General features: G+C 43.0%; 1 protein-coding gene across 2 annotated transcripts in view; it reads left to right on the top strand.

Moving 5' to 3' along the window:
• Positions 1-24,800, top strand: part of Sema3c (semaphorin 3C) — a 143,323-nt gene that overhangs the window by 59,411 nt on the left and 59,112 nt on the right. For both annotated transcript variants that reach the window (XM_003469815.5, XM_063237557.1), the window contains exons 3-5: positions 9,303-9,463; positions 10,618-10,680; positions 19,785-19,904. In XM_003469815.5, coding sequence (XP_003469863.2) covers positions 9,303-9,463; positions 10,618-10,680; positions 19,785-19,904 — 344 coding nt within the window. The remainder of the gene's footprint in view (positions 1-9,302; positions 9,464-10,617; positions 10,681-19,784; positions 19,905-24,800) is intronic.

A 24,800-nucleotide genomic window follows, 5' to 3' on the forward strand; every position in this document is an offset into this window, starting at 1 on the left:
TTTCTAAACTGAGTAGTAAGATGTGCGGTAAGCTCCCAGATGTGTGGGGTGGGGGAACCTGGCCCTGTCTGTCATGGGGAAAGTAGGCTGCGTGCTCTGTGCTTAGAAGGTGCTCTGGAAAGGGTTTTGGTTTCTCTCATCCTTTATTTTGTGCTGGGATTCAGGAACTGTTTTGGCTAAAATGCTGAGAAGTCATATTTATACTGCTGTGGGTGGACCGGTTGTGCTTTAGTACACACTAGCTAGAATTCAGTAGATTTTTATTGAGTAGGATCAAATCAGAAAACAGCTATGTAAAGTAATGTCTTGAAGCCAGGGCCCTGCACAAAAATCCTGTTGAAAACGGAGACTATCAGAGCTATGAGTGACAACCACCACCCCTAGAAGCGAGATTATTTTCTCGTTCAATTAGCTCCAGGGTCCCCAGGAGACAGGTGGGGGGCCCCTCATAATGTAAGCGATTTGCCTAAAGCCACACAGCCAGTCAGAGGCAGTGCCAAGACTGGAGAGTAGATCATCAAGAGCTGGACTTTGTTCCAGGAAAATGTATTAGGTTAAGAAAAAAAGAGTGTTTCATTCTAATTATCTATAGGTTCTTGATTAAAATGATTTTGGATCTGAGTGGCGCTAGCTTAATTTCCCATTTGGATGTTAGACGATAACCTTTTGTTCTTCTTCTGGTCATTATTTATGAGGGAACAAAGCTTGCTGAGATTTAGAATGAGGCACAGAACTCCTCTCTTTGAAGCAAAGAAGCCAAAGGCGAATTCCTGAGGAGAAACCTGTCCATCCACTTTTCCTTTGCAAAGCACAATGTGGCTCATTTGACTTGATCCCGCTAAGTCACTAAGCTGTTCAAACAAAGACCTTCAAAGGGCTTCATCTCAGCTCTTTATACCTGTCAATTTCCCTAATAAAATAAGCTTCGCCCTTGGGAGATTCATGGATAAAAGTGGCTAGCAGTAAATGAAATGGAACTTCCCTCCATCTCAAAGAGGGGACCTTGACATTTTTGAGGACCAAACTTAGAATTCTCTGGCCTTTGTCACTTCCTACTTATCTTCCTCAATTCTGCTGCTCTGCTGGAAATTAAAGGAGGCTCAAGGCCAGTGTCTTCCTCACGCAAGGCAGCAGCATTTTGGAAAGTAAACCCTGAGTCCGTACTCTGCTGATCTTCTTGAAGTACATGCCGGCGTGATAAAGGCTTGTCCCCAAAGTAAAACCCGAGAAGTGCAGCGCTGACATCTCCTGCAGGGCGGCGCGATGCCATCTCCCAGGGTCACCACGTGTAACTTGGAAGCACATGGCTTCCAGCCCTGCAGGAAGAGAAACATCTCACTATGGTGTCTTTGATGCGCTGTGGGCTTGCAGATCTGTAGGAAGCATGACTGGATCCTGTGGGCCTCTGCTGAATCAGAGGGCAGCTGTCTGGCCATGTTGGTAGAAGCTCACTGCCCAGGATTGTTTACGTCTCTGGTCCAGCAGCCTCGTAGTCAGGGAAAGAGGTCCAAGAAAAAATGGAAAAATGGGTTCCTGTGCCTTGAATGAGCAAGGGCTGTTTCTGAAGTGAAAGAACGTGTCTCTGCTGTCAGCTGCAGTTCTCCTGACTAATTTCTTGCTTTGAAGCAAAATGCAGTAACTTAGTTAAACAATGAGTCACTCTGAACCAACCAATATTTAGATAAACCAGCCGGCTTTTTAGGGAAACATCTCTTTGTTCATAGAGTCTGATCCCGTAGAGCTGAGACTTTCATGGTATACAGTTTATGGTACTTACCCTGGGCTCAAAGGGGAATGGGTTGCAGAGAGCATCACACGGAAGTGTACTCAAGAATTTGGGTCAGACAGGGAACTGGGTTGCTGGATTTCAGATAGTCTGCCTTGTGAAACCCTGTGGGTGGTCTCCGTCACTCTGAAGGAATCTAGAGACAGAGAAGCTTTGGCAGCATGTAGCTGTTTTCCGGTTAGAGATCTGTATTTGCTTCCTTGTTTAGTTCGACACTGTTTTAGATGCAGTGGGACTAGACTTTGTTTGAGGATTCATGAAAATTGCAGGAGCCTGATTTTCTATCAAAAAGTGATTATAATCCTTGGCAGAACACTGAAATGGGTGCCCGGTGTCACCAGACTCATTTCTACCTTAAAGCGTTGTAAAGAGTATTAGTGAGCCATTTCCCATGCAACAGGTTAAGAGCTCAAGCATCGGATCCTATTTTATTCACTTAATATAATCTCTCTCAGGAACTCTTCATGTGCAGAATTATTTTTCTAAAAATATAACCATGTCCATGTAAATAAAAATACATCCATGGTTAAGTCTTACACTAAGATTTTTCTCCCACTGGCATCTCAAGAAACTTGGGGAAAATCTCCATCTCGTTGGCGGTTAAGGGTTTTGTATCTTCACGTGGAACCCACACAAGTCCTCCTCTTTATCCACCCAAAGCCCGTCTGATGACCCATAGCAAGCTCTTTGCCCTCCTTAGGAAAATCTTTCCTGGTGATGAGTCTCCTGGTGTGGTTCTCAGGCTACAGTGACCAGGACACGTCCCCCAACAGCTCCTGCTGGCCCTGAGATGGGCAACCACCCTTGCCTTAGAGCGTATTCTGTCTTTCAGTAATACTCAGTTCACCTGAGACTTTGATGATTAGTTTGTTATTACTTAACTCACCTAATTTTCGTTGAATGAAGAAATAAAGCAAGCACTTCCAGGTCAGACCTCTTGGTTATTCCCAGGAACCTTCCTCTGCCCTTTCCAGGGCGCCCTAGTCTTTCCTGGTGCGAGGAAGTGTGGGAAACTACTCAGGATTCTGAGGTTTCTGACAGACAATGTTAAACCTGGCTGTGAGTGGCCCTGAGGGGTCACTTGTGTGGGTGGCAGTGGGGACTGTTGTATTCCTTGTCTCCTGAGTTTCACTGGCCCGAAACACCGCATGGGGCCCTCTTTCCCGTCCACCGTACTCACACTGGGCTGTCTAAGTTTCTGTCCCACCATTGAAAGACCTGGCTATATGCATTGCACAGCCTCACTGTGCCAGACTTGTTTTCTGGGAATGAACTTTGGACAGTGTGCTCAGATGGACTATAAGGTGCTTTTCAGAACAATAGCAAGTGTTTTCCAGATTTTAAAATTTCTACACAAAAGCTGTGATAGCATGGTAACGTGTCATTCTGCAAGGCCACACCCCAGGACGGTGGTTTCCAGTTACCTTCATCCTGTCTTTCCTTCCTGCCTTCTGTGGTTATGGCTCTGAGTTTTGCTGGCCCGCATAGACCCTCTCCCCACCATCCTTTAATGCTGCTCTCTGCTTCTGATTCTCTGGGGCAGGACTCTGCAAAGCTGGTGTCCGCATGAGCATTGGCTAGCACCCAAGGCCTTTTGGAAGGTGGGCACCATGGGTCCAGGTCGCTCTGCGCATTGCTGGTCTCTTCCCTGGGTAGAAAAACAGGCTCAGGTCCAGTCCACCAGCCTGAGGTTCCTTCTGGTCACTGTGCAGAAACTGGAACTCGTCACTGATGGAATATCCACCCCCAGATAAAACTGGCCATCCCTGCCCAGGCGAGGAATCAGCCTGGCTCTGAGAGTGCTCCCCAGCGCACTTGGAGAAGGCAGAATTTAAGATCCATCTCAGTCAGCAGCACAGGGAAGTGGAAAACATCCCTGGTGTGGAAACAAACAGCCTGGTCTTTGCCTTAATGTGATTTACTCAGAAAATACACAGAGGTGTTATTAGAGCTACATTTCTAAGATAAATTTTTAAACAGACATCTGTTTGTCTACCAGACTTTATAGGAAAACGAAAGGATATGCTAGGCTTACAGATATTCTACAGCAATACGTACAGATAAAACTTACCCAAAGGCAGAGGAAGGGAGAATGGGAATAAACAAGTTCGCCTCAGGTTCAGAATCAGATGTTTTTCCCTCTTTTTTGCCATGCTGAGAACAAACCCTGAGATTTAAGCCATGGGGTTACTTCTTCGGCTTTTATCCTTTATGTGTTAAGATAGTGTCTTGCTAGATAGCCGAGGCTGGCCTGGAAATTACGATCCTCCTGTCTCAGCCTCATTTGTAATCTCTGGGATTGCAGGCATGTGACACCTCTCCCAGCCACAATCAGTTTTAACCTTAAAAGCCAAGCTGCGTCTTGGTGACAGTTCCAGGGCTGTGGCCCAGGCCTCAGCCCAGGGCGTTTTAGGCCCCTTCAAGGGATCTCCAGGCAGCCTTCCAGACAAGAGCAAACCACAAAGGGGAATAAGCAAACAGCAGCCGACCGGAGGCCTGACCTGGTGGAAGCATCGAGGGGGTCTGACGGAGCAGCCCTCCTTATATGACACTCAGGCTGTTGTTTGAGTTTGTGGAGGGTTCCAAAAAGGCAGGAAGAGTCTTGTAGCAAAAGGAATGACACACACAAAAGACCTGCAGCAGAAACAAGCAAGGCAGGTTTGGAGCTGTGCAGGGCAGGTCAGGAGGGCAAGAAGTCAAAGAAAGCGCGCCAGCAGCCGCAGGGCTGAGGCTGCCGGTGGGCACGTCTCAGACCAGATGGTGCCAGCCAGAGGAGACCCGCAGTGCAGCCACAGAAAGTACAGGAAGCGACAGACAGTCACTAGAGACAGATCAGCCGGGGGGCTTAGGACACAGCAAGCATCGCTGAAAACCCCCGTCAGGAACTTGGAGGACCAGTCACTCGTGCTGGGCAAAAGGGCCCGAACTGGGCTGTGCAGGGCCCCTTCCCCATGCAGCCAGTCTGTGGCTGCCAGTGGCCAGAAGATCATGGTGCCTGTGCCCAGGACCCTCGGAGAGGCTGCGCTCCTCTCACTCTGTCTGATCACAATGGGCACAGGTGTGGATGGAGGGCAAGGCAAGAGCCTGCAGGCCACTGAGAGGTTTTGGTTCTGAGGACGCCTCAGCACGCAAGGCTCAGACGGCTAAGCTCGTGGAGATGTGTCCAGAACGGACTGCTCTGGGGACCCCAGGCCCGGCCTCCTCCCCTCCTTCCTGGGCAGCTGCACACAGTCACTGGACATTCATGTCTGCATGTGTGCATGGGACCAGGAGAGTATTTGGACGTGGTACCCAGGCTTGGAGCGGCAACAGAACAAGACACTGTAGAAAGCGCCTAGAACAGCCAGGGCTCCTGTGCCATCCACGGATGGCTGCAAGCTGTTTGCTCTAGGAATTAGGAGCCATCTGATCCTTTTAGTCTGCAGCCATTTCCCTGCTGTCCTGTGCATGTGCCAAGGTTTCCCACGAGGGACGAGTGAAGTTCAGTGTCTAACAGTGTCATACACCCAGCCCTAGGCAGAGGATGGGTGGTTTGTGCCCACTCTACTTAAAACCCTCAGATAACACAATCAGGAGAGGAAATCGTGCTGTCAGCAGCCTGTCTCCAGAGAGGGAGGCAGCCTGGGGCCTGCTTTGACACCTGCAGTGTGCGTCCTGCCAGGAGAGCAGAGGTTACCACACAGGCCGAGTAGACTTGCCACAGGGCTTATCTCCTTATTTGCCTCCTCTCTAAAGAGCAAAATGTCCTTTCCCTGTGATAAAGGCTCCATGCATGTGTGGAGTAAATAAATTGTCTTAGTTACTTTTTACTCATTGCTGAGACAAAATACCTGATGCCCAAAGTTAGGGAAGGAAAGGTTTATTTCTTACAGTTCTTAGAGGTTTCAGTCCATACTCAGTTGCTCCAAGCGGCAGGCAGGGCCGCAGCTCATGGCAGCTGCAAATACCAAGGTGAGAACCGGCAGAAAGAGACATACCTTCTTCCCACTGTTACGTCATATCCTGGCCCCACCCCTAGGCGGGTGTAGAGCTCACACCACCAATCCGAGTGCTTGACAATGAACCAATCACAAGCACATAATTGCATGAGGCCTGGGGGCCACTGACATAAACCTGTGGCATCAATTGATAGCATCCCATGAGTTTTAAATGTCATTGACAAGGCGTATTCTTCTAATGGAGAGACACCTGAAAATCGATTTTCAGTTACTTAATCTGAAATTCTGTAAAGTACCACAGATATTGTAATATTCTGAGTAACTAAATTGCCCTACCTGATGGTTTAATAAATTCATATTATTCATAAAAGGGAATCCTATGAACACTCTACCAAGATTAGATTTCTGAGCCCAAATGTCAAGTCTAGCATACTGGACAATGTGACCGACCATCTCTGTTTGGCCATTAGAGAACAAAGCTTAGTTCTCAGGGGTTTAGGATCGGGGTGCCAGTGACACACGTTGCGTACTGAGCTATGTTGTCATTCCTATAGCAGTCTACTGTCTAAGCTTACACAGACTCAGAAGCTTATTATATTGCTAGGGTTCACACTTGGTTGATTCTCTTGTTTTTCAGTGTTGGTTCAATTTCCGAGGTTCACAGTGGTTTTCTTTACAAAGAAAAGTCTGCCCGAACCTGTGGTCTTTAGGTATGCCTTCTATGCTGTACAATTTCCCTCCGGACATTGGCAGTGAAGGCCGGACGGTAATTTTCCATCAGGGAGCTCCACAGCAATGTGGAGTTCAGGAAGAAAGTTTGTTTTTAATAGTGTTTCCGAGGAGGTTTTCCCAGGAACTTGGAGACCTGTGTTGCCCTGTATGAGGTCACCGAATATTTTAACATGAGGTGCTCGCAGCGCAGTCCCTTCTCGGTGCCTTGAACAGTGGGCCGACAGCACCCTGGGGACCGACAGCACCTTGGGGACCGACTGCACCCTGGCTGCACTGCTGATGCCCTTGGAGGGAAGAACAGCACCTTTGGCATGGGATGGCGCCATGCTCTGACCTGTGCAGATGAGGAGCAGTCCATGGTGACTTCTGCTCCTTCTGATGCCAAAGCATGCAATCAGACATTTACTGGAACTGTGACCAAATCATTGAATCTGTCACTTACTGAAGTTAGAACCGCATGGAACCAAATGGTGGACTCCTGTGTCCTTATCATAGACGCAATTCTCATGGCTTTCAACTCCTGCCTTTATTCTGGAAAAGAGAAAAGTTGCTTTTTCCCCAAGCCTCAGAGTTCAATTACGGCCACTGACAGCAATTTAAATAGCCCTTTAACAAAATAGCCCAGGCTCCTAGCACAACAAGGCACTTCTAAAGTAAATCTTCCTCAGATAACAGCTGTCAACTGTCAATGAGCTAGAGATAATTAAATTTGAAGATGCTTTATGGCTCAGAAAAATAGATAAAAGTCTTTGGACCAGAAAGGTCTTCAAGTTGATGGGGTTATTTTTCTCTCCAGTATTTGAATTAATGCAAGAAATTGATTACTTTCTAAGGAAACAGGTGAAGAGGGAAACTGACAGGAATTTTTTGTTGTTTTCCCTAACTGAGGTCACACTTTTGGTTTAATTTCAATACAGATTAAGAAAAGAAAGGGACAAGGGAAAGAATAGAGGATATTTTGGGGAGCAAACATCTGCAGTAAACCATGGAACACAGGAAAACAGAGGTAGTTGGGGGCCTCAGCACAAACAATGTGTCTTCAGAATTGTAGGATCTGCAGGGTTAGTGCATTGTGTTTATGTGGTTTTCTTTACAGTAAATAGCATTTCTACCATAGGGAAAGAAAAGCTCAGTTTAAACTGCCTAAAAAATTATGAAGTCCTCATCTTGGATATGTAATTAGCACAGTTCCGGGTTAGTTAAGTAACTCCGATTTCCTACAGAGCCTTGAGCTTTTCCTCCATTTCTCTCTGCCATTCTTAGCTAGCAGCAACTTTCTTAGAAAATACAACCTCTCCAAGTGCAGTATGTGCCCATAGTATCTGGAGACAAGACCAAGAAATACCCATTTTTGGGTGTAGCAGTGTTGAGGCCCCAGGCGCCCGTCTTGGTAGCCCTGCAGGCGGCCTCCCTGTGAGTCTCTGGCAGAAGCTGTCACATGGTCACCTCGTTCCACTCACTGGCTAGTGCTGGGATCAGAATGGCTGACGTGGGTGGGCTGATCAAAACTGGTACTCTTCAAACAGATCATGTTTGCTACACAGGATGCCATGAATCCTCCCCCACCCCTTCCCCACACACGCTCCGTCCGTCTTACTGCTCTCCGAAGCAGGTCTGGAGAACCTCTGTAAATGCCGTTGCTGACCGGTATCCGATGGAATGGAAACTCTTGAAAATATTCCAGTGCACACCTTCATCTACCTTATTCATCCAGTGTGGCTTGTCGTGCCTAAGATCACGTGGGGGACGCTGTGGCTTTCATGCTGATCTAGTGTTCCTAGGAAACAGGTCACACTTGGGACTGCTCTGTCTTGCATGTGTTCAAGGGCTCACAAGATACGATTCATGGTTTCCCATGAGGCTTCTTATCATTTTTTATTTTGATTTAAACTATAGCCATATCAGAACTTGTAGAAATGCATTTGTGACTACATGTCTAAAATTTAGCAAGTGTTCATTGTGGAAGCAGTAATCTCAGAAAACAATCTGTTCCAGAGAGGTTGTCATTCTCTTAAGTTCGTAAGCAAAAGAACAAAGAGATTCCGTTTCAGCGGAATAGGAATGTCTTAAATGGTATAAAAGAGTGTTTTTCCTACAGAGAAAATTACTCCTGAAATGACAGCTGATGGCTGTGTTTATCACATTCCACATTCGCTGCTTTCCCTGCTGCCGGCAGATATTCATTGCAAAGATGGTGCAGTGAAATGTGAGGCACTGATCTGATGGCAGAGACACTAAAATTCTGAAAATGTCTCTATTTTCCTCTGTTATGCCCGGGCAGAGTGCATTTAAATGGCATCACTTCCTGAGTGAGACAAAATGAAAAAAATGGATTTATATTTCAGGTGATTTACAGAAAAAATATTAGACTCATTAAAAATATCTCTATAAAGGTAGTTATTTAGCATGGGAAATGGGAAATATTAAAATGGTATGCACATTGAATTCAAGATTTAAACATTAGTAAGGGTAAGATATTTTGGCTGCTATTGGTTTTTTTTTATGTTCAATCTATGAACTGTATTTTGCTAGCTTCATCTATTTAACTAATTTTAATCTGATGATATCTATTAACAAAACAAACTTGTAGTTATTGCAAATATGAGTAACTGAACAAAATATTACCACCATGAGCATTAATATTGTCCTTGTTATTCATCTTCATTTAGCATAAAAGTGTTAAATAAAATACTCATTTAGCATAGCAGCATTTTGAAATTAATTTATTGCTGTAAGAGAAAATGTATTTTGCCTTTTTTGACAAATATTTCTATTAAACTTTTTATGAAAACTGGAATTATGGAACCAAGATGCCCTAATTTTACAAGCCTTGTTCACTGTTTCAGAGCTTCGAGCAACTAAGACTTCTGAATACTTCAGCCTGTCTCACCACCCATTAGACTACAGGATTTTACTGATGGATGAAGATCAGGACCGGATCTACGTGGGCAGCAAAGACCACATTCTTTCCTTGAATATTAACAACATCAGCCAGGAGCCTCTGAGTGTAAGTTTCTCATCTGCATGTGGACCACCTGGACCAGTTGACCTTCTTGGAGTGCCTTTCTAGTTTATTGTTGTTGTTGTTTTGGGGATCGAACTCATGACCTTGTGCTTGCTAGGCAGGTGCTTGTGCCACTGAGCTAAATCTCCAGCTCAGGGTGTTTTCTTAAAGTTTCCAAATACAATGAAAAAGAATATTATTCACTAAACAATAAAAAAATACATGTCAAGCTATATCAAAGAATTTAATTCTAATTTTAAAGCTAAAACTTCTCGCTGAGTTTTAGCAATATAAAATCTGGAAAAATACTTACTGCATATATGTATATAAGCAAAAAGGAACATGGACTATATCACTACACACACACACACACACACACACAATGAGACTAAAGGAGACCTCACGTGTGACCTATGTGCAATCCAAACTGGGATTGAAAAGAACACAGCTGTTAGGCACACAGTTGAACAAGTGTGGTCCATATTTATTATTCTATTTTAAAACAAGGATGTAAAATTGAGTTTCATTGGACCAAACAAATAAACGTAGATAGGTTATGATAGATTATGAATTTATGATAGCAGGGAGAATTTATTATGTTCATAAGAACAACAGTATGACTGCTTAAAAAGGTAAGCTTTACTGCTAGACCTGGCCTAAGACCACAGTGTTTAGAAAGCCAACAATCTCATGGGTTTTATCCAAGTTCTTTTAGCTGTTAAAATATGCAGACACTCACTTTAAGTAAATCTACCACTCAAGCCCTCTGGTTAAGCAAAGACAATGTTACACTTGATAGTAACATACATGTAAATTCATCATGATACGAGCAGATGGGAAACCATAGTGAAAGACTAACGGAGTGAAATGTGCTTGTATTGTAGCATTCTAAGGGTGATCTTATTCTAACGCATGGTTAGTAAATGGGGATATATTATTGAAATGATTTTGTTAGAGGAAAAGATAATGGAAGTAATAAAATGATAATTATCATAACATAATGGAATATGAACTTGAGTTTATGACATGACAAAGGAAAGAAGTTTGAAATATAAGTATAGAAATACCTGAAGAAAATCTGTTAGAAAAAGTAAATGAAGAGCATTGACCATGGTATCCTGACGTAGACTCTGCAGCCTGTTTTTCTCTCCGAGCAGGTTTTCTGGCCAGCGTCTGCAATCAAAGTTGAAGAGTGCAAAATGGCTGGCAAAGATCCTACGGTAAGTACAAAAAACAAACAGATAAAACACCTACATTTAATTAGTTGCGCTTTACATCCCTCTGCTTTCGTGCAGTCAGGAAGGAGACGCAGGTTTCACATCCTTGGCTAGACACATGTTAAGATGTAAATGTGAAGACACTGGAATCCTCCCCATCTGCAGTTTTGGAATTCCTGATGGATACAAATTTCCTGCCCCGTTTTCATTATTTCATGCATATACTTTTCATGATGAATTTCAGTAATAATCCCCGTTCCAAATGGATCCAACCTGCAGAGCTCTCAGCAGGCTCCTGAAATAATGATGCAGCAAGTGTCTGGAGCAGGGCCCAGAGACGGAGGGGGCTTTTCCAAAGACTCCCAGCAAAGCGCTAGTGGTTGGTTGGCACATTCCAGAGACATACATCACCGTGATGAACCGTACCTTGCTAATGAAAACATAACCACAAACCCACCAGTGAGGCAGAGGAGAGCACTGATAAATGCAACACTTGTGCAAATCATCCTCCCCTAAGTGCAATTCAATACAAAGGGTCAAGCGAGAGTCTGTACTGATTTCTAAAGGTGACATGCTGGCATTGACACCTTAAATGATTTTAAATACTATAAAAAAAACACATGAAGTCCATGTTTATTGTGTTCAAACCATAAAATCAAGCATGTATTCAATTTAACCTTGCTGCAAATCATGAATAATAATTATAATGAAAGCAAATATCAAAATCATCTGTGTTCACAAATAATTTGGGAAGAGGTTCCACTTTTCGCTCATATTTTTTTTTTTTCAATTGTTCATGAAATAAACACTAAGTGAACACACATTATGTAACTGGCATTGTGCTGGCTGCAGGAGACATAATTTGTGCAAGAACAGACAGGGTTCTGGCTTTAATGAACCTTATGATCTCAATGAAAAAGAGTCTTAATTAGAGGAGAAAGGGAATACATGTTAACCAAAGAATGAGGTAGAAATACTGTCTGCCACTGGGTGGAAAATCTAATAAATTCACACACAGGGATGATCAAAAAAATACAGTATGCATTTCAACCTTTAAAAAAGTTGACAGTAAAAGACATGTGGCATAAATCCCTTCTAAATGCTCCCCTCACTTTGAACACACTTAGCCCAGCCGTCCTGCTGCTTTTGGAAGCCGTTGTGGAAATCCTTCTCTGTGAGTGCCCCGCAGTGAACCCTGCCAGGGTTCACCAGCTGGAGACGCACACGCTGACGGAAACCTTCCAGCGTGTCCCCACTCATCTCACTCACAAGACCTGGCACTTCCTTAAAATCAGGATGCCATGAAAGGTCAATGTTTGCAATCAGTTGAGGCCAGTGAGACAGCCAGGACAGTGCCCTCAAAAGCACTCATGAAAAAGGGCTTCCAGAGCCATCTCCCAAAGTGACAGGAACAATGGGTGACTGTTCAGAGCAGGGCCAGTATTCTGATGGGGTGAATGGTGATGTGCCTTTCACTGACAATTTTCAGATTTTAGGCACTGATTGCATTTTGCAATCACACCACATACATACACACACCCTGGTCTGAGGTCACAATAAATGGCACTCTCTATCTGGTGTCAGGAACTGCTGGCTGAGCACCTCTATGGCTGCTGAGGTAGCGAGGCCTCCTGGCGGGAAATCTGTGCCTTCCCAGGGCCTGCTCCAGAGATTCCTCAGGGTGGGCCAGTTTTGGGGAAGAAAGTCTGATCTTTGTGGAAGTGAAATTGCTTTCAGTGAGCCTTCAGACAGTCACCGGTATAAGGTTTCAAAACCGTCCAGCTCAAGTGAGCCCAGGGAAGGCTGGAATGCAGGATCCCTGTGTACCAATCCTAGGTTCTTGGCCAGAGAAATTACTAAGAGTGACTCAGATCTGGGCCTCACTTTCTGTATTTTGCAATTCACCTAATAAGGAGAATTGAAAAGAAGGCAGATGAAACTTGCCAGAACATTTTTCTTTTTCTCTGAGATCCAAGGATTTCCTGGACCAAAAATCTAAAGAAAAAAAATCCAGAAATATGTATAAGTAACCTTCAAAGGAGTACACTGCATGGCCTTCCAAGGATGCAGAAGCAAAGTGGAGTATGTTTTGTAGAATAATGTTTTGTTCCTCTAGCTATTCTTTATATGATTCGCCAAGAATTGAACTATTTTATTTCCTTCTAATGAAGACATATTTTCCAGTGATGTGTGTCTGATCATGTCTTGCCAGTTGCCAAAGTTATATTCTGTGTTGATATAATTGAATTATTGTCTTTTGTTCAAAGAGCTGGGCATTGCTTATTCATAGAAACTGCCATAGGGAAATGCATAGGTGCGGGCGGATACATTTTATATTCTGTTTCCAAAAGTTTACTGTTGACTTTCTAAAGAATGTTAGCCATGGCATTGGACTTTCCTCTTCTTTTAGAAGAATAGAAAACGTCTATTGCTTGTTTTGTGATAAAATCTTCAGTGCATGCTTGCATTTTCCCGTAGTTTGGTCACGCTGGACTGTCCTTCGGGGGTGCCTTTGAATTCTTCTGGATGTCCAGTTGTTATGCACTGGGAAAGGGCTAGTGGAGAGCTCCACTGCCTCTACGTACTGTTAGGACTTGGCGCTGCAGGCTTTGATTGTCCTTAAATCACTGCAGAGTCCTGAAAAGCAGTAACCATTCTTTTGAATACATGCACCGTCTCAGCGGGAGAAGAGAATGTTTAACAAATCCATCTTGTCTCTTACCTGCCAAGAAATGAGTTGAGTTTCCAGAGAAGCGTCTTTTAGCCACAGAAAAAGCCAATGGGGGAAAAATAATGTGAAATACATCTTGGAAAATTCTACAAAACAACCTGTTTTTGTTACATTTCCCAGTGAATCCAAGACTTTCCGAATGTCTTAACATTATTCAAATGACTGCCATCTAGTAATTTAATACTTCAGTTTTCAAAACACAGGAATGGAAAATTTTAATTTGCATGCCTCAGTTACTGTGAAATACTGGATAAGGCTCCACTGAAGAGCCTTTCCCACCTAGTAGAGGTGACAACACACCTAGGAAGTACTTATCAGATAACGACACCCAATGGTTCTGAGGGACAGGCCAGGCCACTGTTCCAAGTGCTTCATTTTAATACTGGTAACAGTGCTACAAGAGAGCACTGATTACTGTCACCACCCACATCTTTAAGATAAAGAAAGTAAACAATTAGGAGAGGGACTCACTCAGCCCTGTAGGGAGTTCCTGGGAGGCTCTGCACCTGACCCAGGACAAGTTGGGTGGACCCAGCATCCTTTGCCACTGAAACTGGCACCTTCCCAGGTTAAGGTGGTTCCTGCTAAGGGTGCACACAAAACTCAGAAGCACAGTGCCACAGGGTTATTTGGGGAAGCTTTGCCAAGCTTGGTGACAACCATAGCCTTTCCCCTATTTCATTTCAATGACAAGAAAATTCAAATGAACCAGGCTTTTCCCCTTTAGCCTCTAAGGTCACCTCTGAGTGTTATCTGCTTCCAGTGAGTTCAGAGGCGGAAGCCTGTGGTGCTCTTGGGTGGGACTCATAGGGGAACTTTATCTCTCCATCACCCTAGCCACCCTGCCCTGCTGGGTGCACCCTGAAACACCCTGGTTCTGGGGTTAAACTGGGAGTGTCTCCTCCTGCTTGGAAGTACTGTGCTCCCTGTGCTCAGATCTGCATGCAGTCACTCCATAAAATTTAAAAAGCCTTGAATTGAAAGAGGTGGACACAACTGAACAGGAGAATTCATTCCGAGTGATTTTTAGGGACCGAGCCCGAGACACAGTGCCTCAGCCATAAACTCATTAATGCTTCTAGAGCAATGAGGTTTGTAGAAAATTGTTATGTGCACAGCCCGGAAGTACACTTTTATTAAATGTTTTTAGCTCATAGAAATATAATTCATCTGTTAAGTAAAACATAAAGTAGTGGCAGATAAAATCTGTGCTATAACAATTGAAAGGAATTAAAACAGAATCAGATTGTTTAGTTGTATTGAGTTCTAATTGAAGTTATAAAAATATTAATACTTAATTATGGGGTGAAAATACAACTTAAAATATGATCCCATATAGCAAATACCATAATCCTATAATAAATAAAATTTATAAAGTAGGTAAATGGCGAGAATATAGCAAGTTTTCTGTATCACCTAAAGAAAGTAAAACTTAACTTCCCATTTCTCTCCCCTTTACGTACTAGTCAGTTATTCCTAACCATCATAAATTGATACAAGGGAAAGAAACTCCCATCCTATTAGATGTCCAGTATGAGTTCCTGTTCTCCAAAATCAAAGGGTGAATTTTAGAAACAATGGAGGTGAAGAGCAGCATATATTTATAGAGAAAAAGAAAGCTTCTGTCCGAGAGACAGAAAGGGTCCAGAGCACATTGCCAAGGATCCTGCCTTTTCCAGGAATTTTATAAAACAAAACCCCAAGGTGAAGTGGTCAGGAGTAGGGAAAAATGGGAACTTGCAAGGCAGGTATGACTTGGGACAGAACTATCATCAGTCAATAAGATTAATTGCTCAGGCAAATTTGATCAAATCAGGGGCAGATGGGGAAGCCAGTCAGGTAGCAAGCTGGCTCAAAGAGCCGTGACTCTTTCTGTAGGGTGTGGGAAGGTGACTCCTGGCTTCTTCAGGGTGATCTGTACCTATTTAGCATATCAATCCCTGATATTTATCCTTAGGGTGTGGTTGCATTTGCTTTGTCTTTTGTCTTGAGATCTGGCCCAAGCAGAGGTGTCTGTCTCCCCCACAGTTGCCAGGTATCTGCCCTTCAGCACTGGCTCCTTCCAGGGCCCAACCTGTCTGACTGCCTGTAATATTTCTATCTAACTCAGCTGCCTGTAACAAGATGACTGAGACAGGGTGACCTCGTAAAGAAGTTATCAGCTCACAGGGGTGGGGCAGGAGGGGCACCGCCCTGGATGTAGCTCCTATCTGTGATGGCCGCCTTCATGGCAGGGTCCCTAAGTGGCACATGGCATTATGTAGCAAGAATACAGGAAGCACACGTGTGTCTTCTTTCTTCCTAGCAAGCTACCAGGACTTTTCCTCATGCGAGTTCCACGTGAACCACCTTCTCTAAACCTAATCACTTTCCAGGGTCTCACTAGCATGGGATCAGGGGCTGCTTGGTGACACTGAGGAACAAACCCCTGCCTGACTGCAGGACAGGGGCTGCACGTATTTGAATCCCAGCCCTGTGCAAACTCACCCTCCTGTCCATCCCATTTATTTCTAAATGTTAACAGTTGATTCAAGTAGTAATTTGAGCATAAGCAAAGTTACACGCTGTCAAGTGTATCTAATGATGTAGGATTTAATGAAGGAATTAGGAAAACATGTAGGAGATCATGGAGAAATTAAGTTGAGATAGATAGATGCATATATATAATAGGCACAAAAATGTCAAATTTGATTTATTATTTGTATACTATGTTTCTTTATTTCTATAACTAGATGATCCTATGCTACTACAAAATGTGTGCATAGTTATAGATTTTTAATGACATTCTTTGGGAAGCTCTGTCAGAATTCCCTGACCTCATCTTCAGACCAAATAGGTGTAGACCAGGAAGAAAACAAAATAGTGTTCTAAAATTGTATAATTTGCACCGCAGTCAATTTTTTAAAAGCCTGTTTACCTCTGCTTCCAGATATATTTTAAAAACATGCATGCTTTTATTTTCCTAAACCCATTTGAACATGTATCTAATGTATGTTCAGTATGCAGGTATTTCAAAGCCTATAAAGTAACACATAGAAAGTAACAGAGGATGGTAAACCACGTGTTAGCCATTTGATCTTGGGCCTTGATTTTCTTATCTGTGAAACATACTCATTTTTTGGTCATTCAAATAAGCAATGAGTTAATATTTGCATAGAGTTTAAAATAATACAGTTTGATACACAGTAAATATTACCTCACTCTTAAATACATTGTAGTATCAAAGCATGATACTTTAGTACCTTGGGGTATATTCTTTCTGCATTTTCTTATGTAGATATATATATATATATATATATATATATATATATATATATGCATGTACAAAATAAAATGATATTCCATTCTGCATAAGGTTAGCTGCCTTATTTTCCCACCAAAAGAGACAAGGAAACAATGTAAAGAAAGCATTCATGGTGTTTATTTCCACTGAGATCTCAAGAAATGACCAAGGACAGACGACTCCAGTGGCCACTGGATCCCTCGGGCACTGTCTCCTGCCATGCGAGGCACTGTTCCCTGTTAGTCCTGCACTTTTGTACCCTTGCTTTTTGGTTCATGTTGTTTCCTGCTGGAATGTTCTTTCCTTATGCTTTTCTATATCAAAACCACTACCCCATTCTGCGGACGAGCTCTACTTAAAGGTGTCCGCCGATGAAGCACAGTGTATTTTTTCTTCTTGCCCTCTGTAGCGCATTAAAAAATACCATAGCACTCATCACAGCCTGGTTTATTATTCTCTTCTTTCTTTGCAAATAGGAAGTTAGTCTATTCCTTCCAGGGTTGCTAGGACCCAGTGCAGAGCTTTGAAAAGCACAAGCTGAAGAAATATTTGCCAGATGTGAGGACGCAGTGGTCCAGGAAAGCTGCAAGGTGGAGTGGGCCCTGGTGCAGGTCTTGGACCAGGTCCTCAGTGATCCTAGAGCACTTTATTTCCTCTCTCTGGGACCCAACATCCTTCCAGGAAGTGGGATACTAATACTTAGAGCATTGCTGAGAGAGTCAACAGGAGCCACCTCTATAAGTATTAAATGATTTGCAAATATCAATAAATATAAAAGGAAGTATAAAAAGTTACTTACAGATTAATAACCGTTACAAAACAATTATGGATTCCTGACATATCCAATGGCAATTACAAAATGGCTAAAACTACAACATTCAACTAGGAACTTCATCTATTTGAAAATCTGCCTTGTAGTTTCTAGTGACCTCAGGCAAGCTAAGCAAACCTCTAAGCTTTATTTTTCTAAAGGGACTCAGTTGTAAATACAACGGCAGCAGCAAAGATCATGAAAATTGACATAACAAAGCAGCATATACTGAGCATTCACTAAACATCAACTCTAGAGGTGAAGCTCAAAGCTCCTGGGGGATTGGGAGGGTTATTTCTATGTCTAGCGCAGAGAAAACTCTGGAAAGCATTATCCATAAGGAACAGACAGATCAATAAATAGACTAATATGAAATGCGTAGAGTCTAAATTTAAAATATAAAAATATTTTACTCTGCCCTTCTTGTAATACCAGGGATTCATGAAAGTAAATTGTCCATAAAATGCAAAATGAGACAGATAAAGCTTGTTATTGAAAGAACCAGATCATGTTCGTGTCTTGTGGGAAAATGTACATGCAGAATTCTAGAAGGAGTCACCTTCAGTGTGAACTGTATAAGCACAAGTCTCCTGCTCACAGAGTTTCTCAGCACAGACACATTGTATACAAACCATGCTTCATCTCTGTCTCCTTCTAGGGAAACACATTATCATCTGTAGTTACATAATCAACTTCTTGATTCCTCTATAAATAGGTGTCAAGATACAGTGACACTGTGTATTTAACAAAAATCCTTACTGTCTTAACATACAAATAAATTGTATAGTCTGGTCTGTAAAAATTAATTTTCTTGACAGCAGAGTCCATGATTGATTATTTAATAATAAAAATCTATAATAGAAACATCTGCATAAAATTAGTGTGTATAAAAAGAAATATACATTAGTTGACAAGTAGTAATGCATTGAAAAAAATCATGAAAAGTAAAATAACCTTGGCTTTGAGTTTAGGTTCTACTTTGGTAGAGACTGCATTGTTTTACTTTTTGCAATAACATAAGTAATAGATACAGGCTCCCTTCTAAAAATCAGGAATACGTAAAACAATAAACTGTCTGACCATACAGGCATAAACTACTGTTAATCTTTGATATATTTCTCTTACATAAAAATTCTTCCTGTAATGTTAAAATCATTTCCAGTAATGTGCTTTGAAAAAACGATTTCGGGAAGGGCCAACATTCAGTCTCGGGCTTTGTTAATTTGTTGTGAGCAGTGGAGAGAGAGCCCAGCAAATATGCGCCAGGCTCCAGAAGCTCAAGGGCTCCTACAGGCCACACTCAGTCTGAGACTGAAAGGATCATTTTGTGCTTCATTTCAAATGAGGGAATAAGTACCTTGCATTGGATTGTACTGTGAGAAGGTGAGAAGGGAGGTTTTTATTTCCTTTTTTGAGAGAAGCATATTTTAGGGAATCTTGGGCCGAAAGAATGATTATATTTTTCTTTACAAAAAGCAAAAGTATGCTGGCGCTTGGTGTTAGTTTTGTTCTCCAAATGTACGGCTCGGCAGCTTCTGTAATTGCACGCTAACTGTGAGAAAGAACGTCCTGAGTCCAATTTTGTTGGAAACAAGTTTGTAGAATCTGTGTTGGCATACATGAGGAGCAACTGGTATACCTCTGGTAACTAGTGAGTCTGTACGTTTTAGAATAAACACACAGTATATAAAATAGCACAATATGAGGTAGGCATTTTCAGTGTTACCCTAAAATAAATACATAGAGTAAACCATTTTCGTATTTCCTCACCTTTATCGCTACCACGCGGGCAGACAGAGGACAGTCACGGAAAGGCACAGCCCGGTATGTGTCAGTTCTGTCTGCGTTAAGATGTGCAGACTGCAGAGCCTTTCCACTGAGGTACTAGACTTGGTAAAGATTTAGGTAAAAACAGAAAAACCAGGGCAGCGGGACAGCCGTGCTCCACTGAGTTCCACCAGGGTGGAGCTTTTGTCTGCTCTAGTCACTGCAAATGCCTGCACGGCTAAGCCGGCCCCAGAGGTTAGGGCCACAGTCAGCACTGGTTGGGGTCGGTTTCTGTGATATTTTCCTTTCCTAGAGTGGTTTCCCCTCGGGCACTGAATGTGGGTGGTGGACCCTGTCCCCCCTGAGCTGGGGGACTGTCCTCCATCACCCTTAGGAAGAGGCAGGCACCCAGGTCCCCCCCAGGGTTGACACCCTCACAGCTTCCCAGGTGACCGGGTGGGAGGGGATGCTGGGCAAGCCGCGGTCACTGACTCCTCCGACCTGGCTTCTTCCAGCACGGCTGCGGGAACTTCGTCCGCGTCATCCAGACCTTCAACCGCACCCACCTGTACGTGTGCGGCAGCGGCGCCTTCAGCCCGGTCTGCACGTACGTGAACCGAGGCCGGAGATCCGAGGTAAGGCGGCCTTTCACCGATCTCACTCGCGATGCTGGGGTCAGAGATTCTTAAAACGCTGTTTCGAATTATAAATTTGGAAATAGCACTACAGTACTTAAGATATTTCCATGTTTTTAAAATGCAAAATATATTTATTTGGTCTGCCAACACACTCTAGATACATTGTCTTTTGCCATTAGTGTAAAACTGTGTGTGTACGTGTGTGTAAGAGCTCCAAAAGGAAAAAAAAGTCAATATTATAATTACTTTGAATGTAAAGCATTGAAAACATCAAATAGAAACGCTGTATCACACACCCCTCCTTCCTTAAACATGCTTTAAATTAGTCCTTATTTATCTTTCAAATTCAGCAAACTTTAAGAGACACGACCCTTGTCTAGAGTGGAGACAAATCCTTTTGCTGAAAGCAGTGTTTTAAAGTAACCCACTTAAGGCCAACAGTTCCGTCCACCGGCCTGCACCTGCCTTGTGGACGCAATGATGCGGTGTTTGCTAAAGACGTTAAATGCATAGCTGGGCGCAGTCAAACACAAGGCTAGTTGAACTTCAACTTGCAGTGTGTGATACTGTGTTTAACATCCTGGTCCACCAGTGTTGACCAAGGCGTCTCAGAGCAGACCAAGAGCTTTTCCGCATTCTTTGAGTCACATTCATTGTTTCACTTGTCATAACCATTTCAAGAACTGAGATCTCTTCAAGCTGTCTTTGTTTGGTTCATTTTGCAGCTCCTATTTTAAAGTCTAGTTCTCTCATACTAACTCAGCTCATTTTGGAAGTGAAATTGCAGAAATGGTTAAATATGGCCACGGAGGTATGCCGTAAAGTTTATTTTTCTTTAACGCACATTAATCCACTGTAGTGCTCATGTTATTGGACAATGATTGCTTTTGAATTCCTTTTTCATTTTTATTTTTTGGGTACTGGGAATCAAACTCAGGACCTCATGCTTGCCTGGTGGGCACTGTACAACTGAGCTAAATAACCAGCCCTTGTATTCCTCTTTTATTAAATGACTTGGAAGGAATCTATGCCATTTTGATGTATTAAAAATCATTTTAAAATGACTGAATCGTCGCTATTCCCCCTGAGTTAGGCATTTCCAAGTGCGGTTGAATATGCTAGAAACATTAATGCTCTTGAAGAGGGGTTAGGCTGCTTGGATATGAGCTCACCATAAGGACCACATGCCTGGGATCAATCAATTAAATAGAACCCTGCCTGTGACATCTCAATCTGTCAGATGCACCCTGAAGTGTGTACTGGCTGCACGGGCCAACAATAGCAGAGCGGTGTCCAGAGCACAGATCTCAAATAAAATCACTTTCCCATGCGCATACTGCCCACTATGCACTTGAAGCCTTAATTAGAATGTAAATCCAAAAATTAATCTCCTTTGCAAAACCAGTGTGAAAGAAATTATAATCACTTTGCTAAGCATGAACTACACTATTTTTACCTCAAAAGATATGCTGCAAAAGTGGAAGCATTTCTGTTAATTAATGTGGTCTCCAAAATGATATGGAACAAGGTTCAATTGGGATATGAAAGATTTATGATTTGTGAGTGTGGAGTGTTTGCCCTGTAATCAGGTGTAGTGCCATTTCGTTTGTCTTTGGTCTGTAAGCCATTATGTAAATAGGAAGCCAGACGGTTTTATCAAACTTCGGATGTATTTATTTTCTTTCTGGATGAAGGATGCCCTCTCATGAAATGACCACATGACACAAATAGTTCTGCTTTGAGAGGGCTCACCTGTTCCTTCAGCGCTGACACTGTCTTTGGTAGTGACGCGAAAGTCACACTGTCTGCTGCACCCCGTGTTCTTATCAGGGCGCAGCCTTCTTGGCATATTCAAAACCAGTGTGAAAGTGAACTGAGTCAGGTGGGCAGTTACTCATCTTCTGTTTATTTCTGAGATGTTGCCCTCCCTCTGCTCCCTGCTCATCATGATAAAACTTCAGCGCTTCCCAGAGTGATTCACAAGCTGGGCTCAGCTTGCAGAGCCATGGACTCTCACGATCTCACATCTCTCACCCACTGTTTCATGAGCGGGACCCGGAGCTCTCCTGGCGCATCTCAGGGAGGCTTATCTAGAGCTTCTGCTGCGCTGAGGCCCAACCACAGAGCTTCTCTTAGAGTTGCTGTCTCTCCTTTCTGTTTCTGGAGAAAAGATAAAGCAACACAAATAGGCCATGACCTCAGAGTGATGAGGAAAACCTCAAGAAAACACAGGGGCTAGCGCCTGTTGCTGTGCATTGTGGCGCTATCACATCCCTGCCCTGGTTGGTTTTATCAGACGTTTCTGTAACACGGTGTAACAGTTCAGCACCATTTGGACCACTGGTCCTGCTACTCCTTCAGCGGGACACTTTTTTTGCTGGATCAGTGACATCACCCGCAGTGTCCCCGTGGTTGGTAAAGCCAGTTTCTCACCAGAGCACCCCATTTCACTGTCCACTCATGCATTTCCCTTAGCAATACATGTCTTCATCAGTAAACTTCACTCCATAATTAATATCTTCATTTCTTTTCCATTTGCCCCACCCAATTAAAAATCAAGATTTTGTTGCTTTTACTTAAAATCAGTTTGTTCTATAATCCCTACTTCCCTCTTTTTCACTCCATGATGAGGCTTCTCAGAATATTCTTTCATGCTGCTGCTAACAAAGCATCTTTATTAAAGGTTTCTAATAAAACTTATGCACATTAAGCAAAACTGATTGGTGACCATGATTCCCAATGGCCACATTGACTTCCCAGAAGAAAGCCTCCTCCAAAGCTATACACTGAATTTAGGTCATGCCCTCTGTAATTAATGCGTTTATTGGCATCTTTGATCATAAGGCATTTTCTTCTACTTCTTTAAAAAGTTTCACTACCTACTCTTTGGTCCTATTGTTTTGTCTTAAGCACTCAATCCACAGTGTTATGTATTTCATGAGAAAGAAGGTAGAAACAATCCGTGACAGAGTTTGCAGGCTCCCTCCAATGCTGGCCTTTCTTGTGTATCAAAAGAGAAGTGACCAGAACAGTCTTAACTACATAATAGCAACAACAAAATTCTGTGACATTTGTGGGTTATGTTAACCATGATTGGCGTGGCAGGAGGGGTTGGAAGAGCTGGACTGAGTTCAGTTAGAGACCTGGTGTAGTGGCCAAGAAAGAGATTGTCGTCCTCAGTGACTGGCCAGACAGTCACAGAGACACAAAATAAAGACTAGTGCAGGTGGTGGTGGTGGATTCAGATATAGAAAAGCCAACTTGCAATGGTCAAGCTGGTGACATTTTTGCTGTCTGCTGTTTTCAGCCTTTTAATTTACATGATTGCCATAAACAGAGATGAGAAACCATGCAGAGGTAACGTTGGGGCACAGTTTATGAGCTTGGGTTTTGTCTGTTCAATCTGCCATGTCATTAAATTCCAAGCACACAGCTGAATATGACATTGGACATATGCACGGGTGAACTGTTGTTTTTAAGAGAAACTGAAGTCCTCAGTGAAAGCTGAAGATGTTTCATCAAAGGGGTTTATTTTCTCTGTGAAATATTTGAAAGTAATACAAGCTGAGAACTTCATGAAGTAAAACAAAATACGATTTGACTGTAGTAGCAAAAAAGGAAAAACTTTAGTCAAAGAAATAGCAGAAGCGCCTGTAAGCTTGCCGAGCTGTCGAGGGTCCTGTTTGGCTGTGAATCTATAGCATCTTGAATTTACTCTTTGGGTTGCTTTCTGCAAAATGCTCAGTAGTTTGGAGGAGGTGTGGAGCGGTAGAGACTCCGAAGGCGTGGAGAGTGTGAGTTTGCAGGGCAGCGAGAAGATGGGGAGGAGATGGGACCCACACAACCTCGCAGCGGCCGGGGTGCAGGTTCTGACTCTGGACTGAGTCTCTCTGCCTCCAGAGTCCCAAGCCAGAGGACTCAGTTCTGTTCGTTTTTAATACACGAGTTGGGCGATTTCAACATATTTGGGAAGGAGATACGAGAGCCTTGGAAATGAACCTGTTTTGCTCGCATCACCCTTTCACTCGCTGGCCTTGGGCAAGACACATTTTCAACATCTTGAGTGAGTTTGTGGACATGGAGGACACAGTGGGTTTCAGGGCTATGACTCTAAGGCTGTCGTTGCCTGGGGGTCCTGGAGGCAGCATAGAAAAAATCTCTGTGTGATGGGAAGGAAGTTCTGATCAGGGAGTCAAAACCTGAGAAGCTTTAAAAGTTTCCCCAAACTAACCAGTTTCTCATAGGTCACCGTGCTCTATTAGTTTTTGCTGTAATGACTACTTTACATTTCTCCTGTTCTTCTCATGGCCGCTGAGATCGTGGCCCGGCTGATTATTATGATCTGACTCCTGAAATGTTGCCATGGGAAAGTCACCTGTATTCTGAATCTGCTGGCTGCTTTTGTTTCTTCTGTTCCTGGGCTTTGTAAAGCTCAAGATAAGATCAAAGCTTATTGGATGAATGTTGTAATCCTTTTATGTCCCTGTAAAAAATATTAGTGAGTCTGTATTTGTTTCCAATGATTCTCAAAAACCGTAATGTAATAATTAAGATCTCCCATCATCTGATACAGACAACAGAAGTCAACATTTCTCCTTGATTTTTAGTAGTAGTTTGAGTAAAGATAAAGGTCAATATTTGTACCAAGAAGTTGTATCTCTCAGGGGTGAAATTCGCACTGTGTTTCAGGTGGACTCAACTCCAGCCTCTATCCCATTTATTGCTTTAACATTTCTACCAAACTCAGGAAACAGCTGACCCACTGTTCTCTGCTTAGTTATTCTCTGCACGTCCTCTCTTCTGCATTGGGTTGTGAATTACTTGAGTACAAAGACTTTTGTGACTTTTGGCTGGTCCAGCATCGGGTGCATGACGGATGTAAAATAAAACTTG

This window comes from Cavia porcellus, unplaced genomic scaffold, assembly GCF_034190915.1.
Source record: "Cavia porcellus strain 051 isolate PalLab524CR breed Dunkin Hartley unplaced genomic scaffold, mCavPor4.1 scaffold_2, whole genome shotgun sequence".
In the NCBI taxonomy this organism is placed as follows: domain Eukaryota; kingdom Metazoa; phylum Chordata; class Mammalia; order Rodentia; family Caviidae; genus Cavia; species Cavia porcellus.